Consider the following 12,929-nt stretch of genomic DNA (forward strand, 5'->3'; position numbering starts at 1 on the left):
CAGTTAATATACTTGCAAGCGCATTAGGTCGTTTGCAGCTATGAAGGCATAACCAACATTTTCCATTAAAAGTATTATTTTTTAAGCTACCGCCGGCAACTTTCAGAAGTTAATTTTGATAACTTTTTCTCTTTTACTCATATGGCTGGCTGTCCGATACTATTTCATTAAATGTATCTCTTTAATGATTTTGGAGTTAAGCAAGAATGCAAAATGTGCCAAAACGTGGATAACTTCAGAAATTGCTGAATAGTTTATATCTTTGAAAAGGAGTTTAGTTGGGGAAATATTTTGTAGCTGAGTTAGAAACATGAAAGTCGGGCTTATAATCAAGATGTTGATTTCAACCTCAGCACAGGGAAAGCTAATGATAGTTTAGTTGGCAAAGAAGTTTTTGCAGCAAAACTGTATTTGAGACAGCAGAATGTAAGGATATCTTTCAGGTTTCACTTCTACATTCTTTTTAGGCCCCCCTCCAAAGAGGGGGCGGATTTAGAAAAACCAAAGGTAATCTGGTTTCAATTACATGCTGTAAAAATAGAATTTGTGGCCAGAAATTAATTTGGAATATTTTTTATGGGGGCAATGTTGTGGGTTGTATGGGTCTTTCACCAACTTTATTGCTTTTCTTTGGTTCTGGATCTAAAATATGAATGAGTAAATAAAATGCAGTTTCCTTTTTCAAAAATAATTTAGTCTTTTTATCCTTGCCACACATAAATATCATTACCCTTTATTTGACTTAACTACCTCTTATAATTTTACTTTAATTTTTGAGGGCTAGCCAAGTTAGGCAAAATCAGAATATCATTTAGGTAGCTTTAATTTTTCAGGAATTGATACTTTTTCTCCTTGAATTTTGCAAAGGTTGTCTGATCTCTTGAAGATTCTAAATAATTAATTTTGTAGACATAGTCTGTTAAAAATAACCAGGTATTTTATTTTCTGGGGAGTGGTAGTGTTCGGAATTTATTATTCAAATGGTACTTAGGGATAACTAGAAAATTGTGGCAAATAAAGCATATGTTCTAGTGGTATAAACGGCTGCCAATTATGACATGAAATGGTCTATACAGTGGTAGCTTTTCCTCTAAGTACCATAGAACTCCAGATTTGTGCTAAGTGCTAAAATAACCCCAACAATAAAGCTACTACGTTTAAACTGAGCATGATGGGAATTCTCAAATGTTTTGCATGATTTTTGTGATGTAGATGTAAGACTGTTTTTAAAGTCCTTTAAAAGCATTTGAGAGCCTGGCTGGGGAACTAAACCTCTAGTCCTTCTCATGGCCCCGGGGCGCCGTTTCTGCATTTAACAATATACGTTGTTATAATACTTTATACATTTCTCCATCCCAGTGCCAGTACAATGATCAGATTTAACTCTAATGTCTATTATCTCTTACTCTGATGCTTTTTCTTTTACAGACTTTGGATGGATTTGTTTTTGTGGTAGCATCTGACGGCAAAATCATGTATATTTCGGAAACAGCTTCTGTACATTTAGGCTTGTCCCAGGTGGGTATTGTCTAATTTTATGTACAACCAAGATAATAACTTAAGCGTTGGCGGATCTTGACAGCCTTACCCAACTTGAAAATGAGTCTGTTCTAGTGTCTACTTTCGTGCCTGAACGTAATTCAAAATTACAAAATCGTCTTTTTCGGCCGGCCCGCGGGGCTTTTCTTCTCTGTGTTATGTTTCACTTTTCTACTTTCTTTTTCCTTTGGGGCTAATGCCTCATAATGTCTTTGCAACAGTCAGCCTTGTCCAATAGCCTGGACTCTGCTTATACAGTAAAGTTCTCTGCCGCTAACAAGAGCTTCACAAAGGGAGATTTTTCAGTCCACGCTTGATGGTCTGCACGTGGTACTGTGAGTTGCTATGAAAGAGAGGCAAGCTGATGTAGAACATGGATTTTATGCAGAATGTGCTTTGGGGAGAGAGAAAAGGGGGGGTAGATTTATGAGTGTTCACATGGAATTCAGGGTAATTTTTCCTGAGTTTTTCCAGTTCAGTGGTCGTTTCAGTAAAGCATTTTATATGCTTGTGATAGAAACTCATAAAACTCAGTTTACTACTGTTTTGCACAGCAAGGTCCTGGTTTCTTTAGAACATTTAAATATTACCGATTTTTCTGGAACTGTCTTCTAAAAAGGGGTTCATTCCCTAGAGGAGAGAGGTGCACTGTTTTCTCTATCCCGTCAAGCCAAGGGTTTGGTAGAGGATTTGGCTGCTTGTCTGGGCTGTGGCCAGTCTGGATGGTGGGAGAGTCTACTGATTGTTGCCATTCACATTTCTGATTTAACAAGCATGGATCATGATTCTAAGAGTCACATTGTTTTATACATATAGGGGCTAAATGTTTCTTTACATTGTGAATTATCAGAGTGCTTTTTTTCATTACAACTGAAGACACACTAGAATTAATTAGATCCAGGAAATGGGCTCCCAGGAGGCACATGAATAATCTGTACTGCACCAGCCTCCTCCTGTAGTTAAGCCAAAATAAAACATGCCAATTAAAGTGGCTTGGGCTTTCTCATTGAAAAACAAAATTACCAGTTTGGAAACCTGCATCTGGTGTATTCCTCTTCTTTTTCTGCCAAGATGTTTTTTAAACTTTCCATTTGTTTACAACCTTCTTTTCCAATGGATGTATATCCTTATCCATGTCCAAGTGGGTTTCTGCGCCTGTGTGTTTTCTTCTGAAAAGTCTTCTAAAACGAATCCCATATTAAAATTGTTTGGCGTTTTCTGTTCTCTTCCTCTTCTCTTCTTTTATGATACCAGGTCTCCCAGATGAGATTTATTAAAGCTTGTCTCTTTCACCTATGTGACTCATGGGATTAGTGTACTTGTAGAATGGGAAATACTATTGGAAATATGAAATTTTCTCTTTTTATATTTTCCAAAGTTATTATTCTCTGAATTTCCACCTCATTATTCTCTGAATATTTAGAATTATTTAAGGCCCTTTAGTTAGACCCAGCCTGGTTTCTACTCCTGACTTGATCTGTGGCTGAGTGCCCTTGATCAGATTCCTTAACTTTTAAAATTGTAACTTATAAAACCTTTGATAAGTCTTATAATAACGTCACAAACAAGACAAAACATTTCACATACTTTACAAATGACTGGTCAAACATACTTTAAAATCGATAGAGTCACCTTTACTGAATATCAAATTTAGATCTGAGCTCCCTAGCAGTCAAAGCAAAAAGGGAAATGCATTTAGTTGTATGGTTTTCATTGTCTGATAAGGGCAGGCAGTTGACCTCTCTGAACCATAACTTAAATAAGAAAATAATGCCCGCTCTACCACTCTTTCAGGATCATGGTGAGAAACATACCAAGGGCCCATGTGATTTATAAACTATAGGGAGCTACACAAAAGCCAGGCATTATAAGTTTCATTAGAACTGTACTTCAAATAGCACGAAAGTTGCTTCAGATAGCATCCTTTGGTGGGCAAATATTAGGGATAATTAGTCATGGGGAATGTTCTGTCACATCATAAGGCACTGTGCACATACCAGGACCTTCCAGTTCATTCTGTCACGCTGCTCAGTCTGGCATTCTACATCTCTCTTTCGCTCTCTGTCATTTTTCTCTTTTCACGTGGGAAATAAAAATGATTGTTTTTGAACACAATAATTAAGAATGACCAAAACATTGGATAGGTAACAAATATACCTCCTGTTCATGAGTAACACCACGAAAGGAAATTTTTTTTCTTTGGATTTTTGAATTTTATTTAATTAATTTTTTTATACAGCAGGTTCTTATTAGTTACCTATTTTATACATATTAGTGTATATATGTCAATGCCAATCTCCCAATTCATCCCACCACCACCCCCATCCCCCTGCCGCTTTCCCCCCTTGGTGTCCATAGGTTTGTTCTCTACATCTGTGTCTCACTTTCTGCCCTGCAAACCAGTTCATCTGTACCATTTTTCTAGGTTCCACATATATGCGTTAATATACGATATTTGTTTTTCTCTTTCTGACTTACTTCACTCTGTGTGACAGTCTCTAGATCCATCCACGTCTCTACAAATGACCAAGAAAGGAAATTTAAGCAGAATTGGAATTTAAATTATATTTCCTTTTGGTGCTAATGCAGACATAAAACTTTGTATATCATAATTTTGAATTTTCCCAAAAAATTGTAAAGATGCCTTTTGTCTGTATGTTGCCAGGAGAAGTGTCAATTTAAAATAAGTCAAACTGACTGTCCGTGTAGGACGACTAATTTTTTTCTGATCTCCTGGCGAGACTATCTCAGTATCAGTCTCCAGCTACAAAAACACTTTCACGCTGATGTCTGGGGAGTGTTTCATGGTGAACTGTTTAAATAAGCAACAACAAACTTTTCCCTCAAATCTGCCTCCTATTCCCAATTAACTCTGCAGAAGGAAATCTAGGCAGAATCACAATGTGTATTTTTTTCTGTCTTCTTAAATAGTAAAATAAGGTATTGAAAAGAATGTCAAATACCCAACTTCTGTTTAAAAAAATTTTTTGCACCTTTTAGATTATTTTTACTAGTAGTAGTATAAGTCAGACAAACACATCAAACATGAAAACTTTAATTAAAATAGGCTTCAAGATTTTTTTTAATCACCAGGGATAACAGTGTTAATAAAATTGTACCCACTAGTCAGAGTAACCTTTTAAACAGGTTTTCTGATGAATAAGGGCAGTAATAGCTTATATTTACGTAATGCCCTTCTGTGTTCCAAGAACTTTCAATTATTCTCTATAACAATATCTCTAAGTAATGACATCTTTCATATTAATTCGGGGTTAAACTCTATGTTAGCAGCTCCTAGGGAGCATAAGCTCCTAGGTTTGCCATAATTGTGTGATAATTCATAGCAAACTGGTGTTTTTTTTTTAATCTGCACTATCTAAATAACTTTCTGAACTATTTGACGATATAAAAATGATTCTTTATGTGTTATAAGCTCATCCCAATTCAGAGCCTTTTATTGAACTTTTTTAAAAGCGTGTATTGGAATAAGAAGTCTACTTCATATGGCAGAGTTTATTAATTTATTTTTGTTTTTAAATTAGTAAATGCAGCAATCCTGGCTGTCAGACTTTGGTACCAAAAAATGACAGGGAGAACCACAAAATGCTAATTGTCTCCTCAGCCCATAGTGCAAGTTGGGAAAAGAGTCAGCCTTCTCGAAAATTCTATTTGGTGTATGCGCACATTCATAATACAAAATAATCCATATAGACACACATCTACTTGGAAGACGTAGAGTTGGGGAAGCACTTTTTATCCACCAAGTTTATTAAATGATTTAGTTTCATGGTTTTTTGGTTAACGTAATTAACTTATATTTGAAGAAGGAAAAAAGCCCTGCATACCTGCTATGTATTTCTTCAAACATTTTAAACTATCCTTGTGGTTCAAATGTCCTTACTGAAGTTGCATATGGTATATAACATCTAGGTAACTAGTATACATTCTCACATAATATAGATATGTATGAAATAGCTGTTCACGAGATACATAAAGGAAAATGTAATATTTGAGAGTGTGGCCGGAAGCACAACTGTAAAAATAACCATGGTGTTGTTTGGGGCCATAAGACCTAATCCTTTCACTTTTGAAATAAAGAGAAAGAACAGCGTTTAATGTTTGTTGACATAACTTGAACCCTGAAACCCAAACCATCTTTTCTTTAAATGCTTAATTTACCATAGTCAGCAAAACACCCAAAGTAGAGCAATGTGTGTTTCCAGAGTACTGGGTGAGTTTCCCCTTCTGACCCAGAATATATCCATTTAGTGCTGTATTTATCATATGTAGTTTTCTTGGCAGGAAGAAAAGCTATTCAGCAAAACATAAAAAAGCTCTTAGTAGGAAAGCAATTCATTTTGTAGTTAGCTGGGTTTTACAAATACTAAAATATCACATTGAAGGTCTGTTTTAATAAGGTTGTTGTATGAGAGCTGGGGAGTTTTATAGCAACAACCATAATTTTTTTTTTTTTTTTTTGTGAGGTAGTCACATTTCTTTCAACATTCAAAAGCACGAATAGACATGTCAATACAGGAAACACCATGTCAACCGTAATTTTAAGTCAAGGTCAGCACTGTTTTATCATTCCAAAATTTGTCTTTAAAACATTTCCGTTATTTGAAGCCTACTTTACTTGCTAGACAGCCTTAGAGGTTTATCACTAACCCGAGTATTCAGAAAATCAAGCCTTTTAATTCATGGACCTTCACTCTTCTCACTCTCCAAAGGCATGTGATGAGAATGGGATCTTTGGAAACAGATGAAGCTACTTTGGGATTAAAACTCAAATCGAATCCCTATGAGCCCAGATGCAAGTCTTTTTGCAAATGTACAAAGATGTTTCTCTAAAAAGACATCAGTTACTTTTTTCTCAAAGAGAACTTGGAGCAAACCAGAATTGTCATTTTTCTCTAAAAACCTGGGTAAGGGAGAAATGATAGGCCAACACACACAAAAATTCTATTTTTTATTTTTTCGTTTTTAAAATAAACCATTGAAATTGTGAATCAGTTTAAACAATAGCTCCCTTATTTATTAGCCTCTATCACTGTCCACCGGACAGCATCTCTAGGGCTGCCCTCAGGAAAAAGGAGATTGTCCTGTCCCAAATGGCTGACTTGAGTGTTGCTGATTTATTTAAACTTTTTAAGGATTAACAGGACTGACTTAAAAGAAGGATATTTCGTTTTTATTCTTTTATTTTTAATGAAATCCTGTAGTAACTTTTTACATAGACAAATATCCATTTGGGTCATTAGCAAAGTGCCAGGCTGGGGAGGTGGAGAGGGAACATTTCTGTAAGAGGATTCTCTCCGTTGCCCTGTATAATATTGGGAAAAACATTCCATGAATAATGCAGAAAATAGAACTGTGAAACCTGTTTTAGGGACAAGATTACCTAGCAGGCCAGAAACATAACTTGCTCTGAATTAAAAGGCAACTCACACATCTTAACACATTGGGAGAAGTGGCTGGGCGGAGTGGGACTGACTTCACCTCACTGCGGCCCCCTGGTCCCGAGTAAAGAGATTATGGCCTTGACGCTGATTTGGAACGGTGGCCCCTGGGAGAACCTCGCCATTAAACGGCCAGGCTGGGGCTGCCCTGCTGTGGGAGGCGGTGCCGTCAGGGCTGCCCCTTTACCGAGGGTGGAGTCTCTGCTCCAACTGAGAGCAGCCAAAAGAACAGGCGACAAGACACACTTAAAAATAACGAGGGGGTGATTGGGACAAGCCTGGCTTTGCTCTCTGATCTCGCCCTGTCCCCTGGGGGCGGGGCTGAGAAAGTCCCCAGACCCACCCAAGGCTCTGGGCCACGCCAAGGCAGTTCCTCAGGCTCTTGGCATCTTCCTGAACTGGGCTGCGGGGCTCCCACTGGCTGTAGTAGAAGGGCCATCACTGCCCCACCCCCAACCCAGTGCTCTAGGTGCGCTGACTCACCGTCCTTGTCTGCACTGTTGATCTCTGAAAGAGGATCCACCCCCCCCCCCACTGCTCAGAAGGCTGCACCGTTGGTGGTAGTTTCTGGAACATTCTATGCCACTGCCCATCTTCCGATGGGTGAGGGGCCCAGGTCCTGAGAATCTCTGTCATCCCCTATCATGACACTTGTGTTTGGGAGAACAATCAAAAATTCTCAAGGTTAGGACCTGAGTCTCCGGGGACCTCTGTGGAAAGATCGTAACTATGGTGCTTTCCTGGAAACGCTCGTGACCGCAAAGCAGGGTCCAGTCCAACAGGGATATGGCCTCTAGGCCTGCGTGCTGTCCTCTGGGGGGTGTGTCTGGAAGTAGGTGGTGTCTGAATGTCGGCGGAGCAGCCCCAAGGTCATGTGGCTCTCTGGAGTGGCCCGCAGCCTCCCAGAGGTCACTCAGCCACCCAGCCGCACCCAAGGGCGGGAGCCGTGGGGCTAGCACAGTCACCCTGGACCAGGAAGGCCACAGACAGGTTTCTGCCCACGTGAAAGGCCCGGCAGGGTCCGAAGGAAAGGACCTTGCTGGGGGCGAGTCTTCCTCGAGCACAGGGTGTCCCCGAGGCTCCCCTGCTCAGCCTCCGTGTGCCCGAGCTGTCGCAGGGACCCTGCTCTGGACGTGGCCACTGGTCTCCTGGCCACCAGTCCCCACAGGCAGCAGGTGAAGGATGGGGCTGGCTCCGGTCTGATTTAAGCCACCTCCCGCATGAAGGATGCTCCCCAGGCCAGGAGGGTCCCCCGCTCCATTGTGCACCTTTTCCAGCCTTCACTCCTGCTCAGGACCCCCCTGGCCTTGTTGGGAGACAGCTGGGCACTGACTGAGAAAAGGCAAACATTTCTGCGTGAGGGTAAGGTGTGGGTTGTGCGCAGAGATCAAGGTCCTGTCTCTCCCTGGCAGGTGCGTACCTATAATACACCTGACACCTTCACCTCTCCACCTCCCCGAAGTCCTAGAGAAGATTCCTGACCCCTCCCTTCCTTTCCGCGGCAGGTGGAGCTCACGGGCAACAGCATTTACGAGTACATCCATCCTTCCGATCACGATGAGATGACTGCTGTCCTGGCAGCCCACCAGCCTCTTCACCATCACCTGCTCCAAGGTATTTCCTCCAGACGAAAAGAAACCAGAATGAACGCTGCACGATGCTCTTTGCTGTGACCCTAGGGCTTAGTTTCCCATGATGCCCAGCCAGGCCTCTCCAGCAAACACGCGGGGTCCACCAAGTGGGGATTTGTTTTTATGCTTCTGTCCTTTAAAACAACTACTGATCCCCTTTCACGTGCCAGGGACTGTGAGAGGGGCACGGTAGGAGACAGAGAAGAGTGGTCCAAGGCTTCCACCCCAAGGTGCTCTTGGTTTAGAATGCCAGCGACACAGGTCTAGACCTGGGCTTCTTAACCAGAGCGTCCGAGGATAAAACTCAGGGGGGCCATGAAATTGCATGGGGAAAATTACATCTTTATTCCCTCTAGGTGAAATCTATCATTTCCTTTGCTCGTAGATTGTAGACAGTAAGCCATCTTACTATCACAAGTACCTGTGGCTTTGCCTACAACAAAATTCACAGATATTTTCATTTCACCTTATGGTTGTTTCAGGTATTTAAACATATCGGTTATGCTCACCACTACTTTGAAATTTCAGGAGCTGTGAGTCTGCTACAGGATCTTGTTATTTAATGTGTTAATAAAGTAGCACATTTATAACCACAGCACCACTTGTTTGAATATTTCGATGTTTTTCAATACAGCTGATCCCCTTTGTAATCTCATATATTTTATGCTCTCAGAAACGTTATTCTGAGTGGGGATCTGCAGGTTTTGTGCAACAGCACGAGTCAGTTAAGAAGCCTTGGTCTAGACGGATGAGGCAGGTCCGTCTTGCGGACCTGGCTCTATTTGGCGACAAGAGTTTCCTCTTGACAGTCCCAACATCTAGCACGTATTAACCTGGTCCCCACTGTTTTAAGCACCCTGTTAGAACAGTTGTGACGTGGCTGTTCAGTGAGGGTGTGGAACATGTCTTCACACAAATGACTCCTTAACTTACAATTGCCATGTGTGCTAGGAAGACACAGAAGAACTTGTTCCAGGGGCCCTGGCCTTGTAACTCCCTCTCGTGGCCCAATGAGGCCAACCAGTATGCTGACCAATGGGTCTCTTGTCTGCTTTGGACTATGGTATCCCAACTCGGCCAAAATCCCCTAGTGAGACAAAATGCCAAAGAAGAAGTGTCAAAAGTGATGAGAATGGGGTAGCCAGCCACAGAAAAAAAAAATGGGTTCCATTCTTATTGCTTCCTCCTGGGATGGGTCATTCTGAGGCTCGGAGGAGAGAACACAGAATAGCACACTCAGTTGTAAAACCCCTTGCAGATCCAGCTCTGTGGCCCCCATGTTCTAGCCCAAGAAATAGTCACCATGTGTCTACCAAGGAGGGAGACTGGTATCTTGGTTTCTGAAATGAGATGGGGGCTTAGTTGTAGCTATGGCCTGTGGTGCTTAAGTCCTTGGAAATGGTCCGGCTGCATAAATGAACAGGAATACGACTCTGAAGAAATAATTTCCAACAAAATAAGGGCTAGGAGAGCACATTGCTCCCAAATCTAATGCTTTCACTGTGGGGTTGTTTAAAGTCGGACAAAGACAGCTGGAAAATTAGAGAATTCCTCAGAACATTGTGTTGTGTGTGTGTGTGTGTGTGTGTGTTTAATTGAAGTATAGTTGATTCACAATGTTCTATTAGTTTCAGGTGTACAGCAAAGTGATTCAGTTTTATATATATTCTTTGTCAGATTCTTTTCCACTATAGGCTTTCACAAGATATTGAATGTGTTGTTATCGTTTTAAAAAGTTACAGTGTGTTAATTGCACAGGAGTGGGCTTTCTGCCATTAGCTCCGGTTTCACTTTACCCTTCCATGTCATAGCCTTTAAAAAAGTGTTTAGAAAATGACAGCAAATGGGAGTATCGGGAGACCCGTCCAATTTCCTGCGGGGTTCACGTCTAAGGTGGGCCAGCAGTCCAGGAGGAGAAGGTCTGGGAGACGTGGGGTCTCCCACTGACTCATTTCCACAGCCGACTGAGTGTTCAGGCTCTGAGGTTCACAAGCACCTGGTTTTCACCTCATCTGCAGGGTTGGTTTTCTGCGTCTGAACTGGCCTCCTTGTTTTATGGTAATTGTGTGAGAAGTGGGCTCTCCCCAGAACTGGGTAGTTAATTACTGGGTGATGGTTTTTACACCTGAGCGTGCTCTTCTGGAAATGGGGTAGACAGGCCGCCATGTTAGAGGGAAGCCTTCTGCCTCCAGACCCCAGCTGTGCAGAGAAACTGTGGGTAGATATGGCAGCCCCTCCAACTAGGGGAGGGGGGCCTCTGAGGTGATGCCCTCAGCTCCACTGGGCAGTGCCCTCAGGGAGGGGCGGAAGGCCTTGCTTCCATTCCTAGTGGTAACCTTTCTTTAAAAATTAATTTATTAACCACCACCAAAGAGCTGTTTATTTAGAGTGGAATGACCTCGCTCTCACCCTGGGGCGAGGACAGCCTGCCATCCGTGCCCAGAGAGCTGGTGTCCGCTCACTAAAGCAGAGGGTGTTTCCTTGGGGGACATATGTGTTTGCAGTAGTGAGGTCGGAGATTCGTGTGTGAGGCCTGCAACGGGAATGAAGGAAGGGCTTTGGGCCAGAGAAAGGGGCTGGGGGTGGGGGGTGGGCGTCCATCCAGGGCTGTAACTGAGGGTGAAAGCTTTGATCTGGCCCAGTGGGTCTGCTGGGTCCTGTGCCCCATCCCATGATGCAGGGCAGTCTCGGTGCCCATGGCCATGGGCGCACTGGCCACAGGGGCCCTGGGGCCCGCTCCCTCTGCCAGGGAGAGGCCTGCACTTCTGACTCTCAGTCAGTCAGAGGGGGGACGTCAGTCAGATGCTTCTGGGCTTCCCGGCAGGCTCGGCACGCGCCCAGGGCTGGCCAAGGCGATGCCCCTGGCACCGGGCCTCTCTGTGGCCACCGTCAGGGGACCACGGCAGATCGAGCTGGGCTGGGTCGCTGCTCATAGATCCTCACCTTGGCCCCAGGTTGGCGTCTAGCAAGGTCTTGCTGTGGCCATGTTTCGGGCTACCCCTTTCTGGAGCACGTGGAAGCTCGCCGGGACCGGGCCAGCCGCCCCTCCCCACCCGGGTCCTGGCCACCGCCTCTCTGAGTGGGGTTCTGGGTGGACTGGGCCAGGGCCTTTGGCTGCCTGATCTGGTCCAGAGGGTTTATTGGGAGTGTTGGGATAAAGTCAGGGGAAGCGTCATGGGACAGTTTGCCAATCTAACCTCACGCCTGCTTTCAGAGTATGAGATCGAGAGGTCGTTCTTTCTTCGAATGAAGTGTGTCTTGGCGAAAAGAAACGCTGGCCTGACCTGCAGCGGATACAAGGTACCGGGAGCCAAGGGCTTGCGGGCGGGAAGGGGGCAGCGGTGGGTCTTCGCTGTGCTTTGTGCTTTGCTTCATGTTCAGGAACATCTGCAACAGGAAGGCACCACTGCCTAACGTAGAACTTTCTAGGGACGCTGCTCACGGCAAGTGTGAGAGCTGGAACCTTACAGGGATATTCCAGGCAGGCTGGATTTTGTTGTCTGAGGCCAGGAATAAATGGGGCTAAGGGTAGAATTTGACCTTGGCACCTTCAGGCTCTACATTGCACACAGGGCAGTTCCACGGGAGCAGCCGCGCCTAGACTTTCTCCTGCCTCGGGAGAGAGGGTCATCAGCCCACCACTCTGGAGCTAGAGGCGGATGGGAGCCTTTTTGCGGGAGAATTTGTGTAAAAGGAGGGAGGGGTGGGGTGAAGAGAGAGGGGACAGTCCTGTGCCTTTGTCCTTTGTCCTGTCTGGAATGCCCCTCCCCCCTCCTCCCCATCCCAGGGTCCGCCTCCCCTCAGCCTCTCCTCAGCCCCGCTCCTTCGAGCCTCATTGCCAGCTCTTCCCTTTGACCAGTACCTCACTCTGTTTCATAGTTTGGGAGATACTTTTCTTATGTGCTGTCCCAGACCCTAAACCTCAGAGGTGGAAGCCTCCAGCACCACCCTGCACCCTGTAGATATTCTTCTGGAGACTTGGGTCCTGAGATGTTTCTGACACTTACCAACCATCCAACTGTCTGATCTTAAGTAAAACCCATCACCTACCTTGTCCTCAGTTTCCTCATCAGTAAAATGGGAGAATAGACTCCAAGGATTTTAAGATTTGTTCCAGCCCTAAAGACTGTGAGTGTGTTCAGGAATCCTGGAGGAAAGTTTCTGGAAAGAGGATTTAAGATTTTAGCTGCTCATCACTGCTGTTATGATGGTCATGATCCTTTCAAAGATCTTACTGACCGTAACTTGTGTAAATGCTTCAATATTGAAGCTTAGGGCTGTACAAATGTTTCTGTTTGAT

The 12,929-nt window shown here is 43.8% G+C and overlaps 1 protein-coding gene across 1 annotated transcript in view; it reads left to right on the forward strand.

The window, feature by feature from the left end:
* The window catches only part of SIM2 (SIM bHLH transcription factor 2), a 47,639-nt gene that overhangs the window by 10,893 nt on the left and 23,817 nt on the right, over nt 1-12,929 (forward strand). The window contains exons 3-5 of the mRNA XM_057546060.1: nt 1,429-1,518; nt 8,504-8,612; nt 11,844-11,929. Of these exons, the coding sequence (XP_057402043.1) occupies nt 1,429-1,518; nt 8,504-8,612; nt 11,844-11,929 (285 nt within the window). The remainder of the gene's footprint in view (nt 1-1,428; nt 1,519-8,503; nt 8,613-11,843; nt 11,930-12,929) is intronic.

Source organism: Balaenoptera acutorostrata, chromosome 4 (genome assembly GCF_949987535.1).
Source record: "Balaenoptera acutorostrata chromosome 4, mBalAcu1.1, whole genome shotgun sequence".
Lineage (NCBI taxonomy): Eukaryota > Metazoa > Chordata > Mammalia > Artiodactyla > Balaenopteridae > Balaenoptera > Balaenoptera acutorostrata.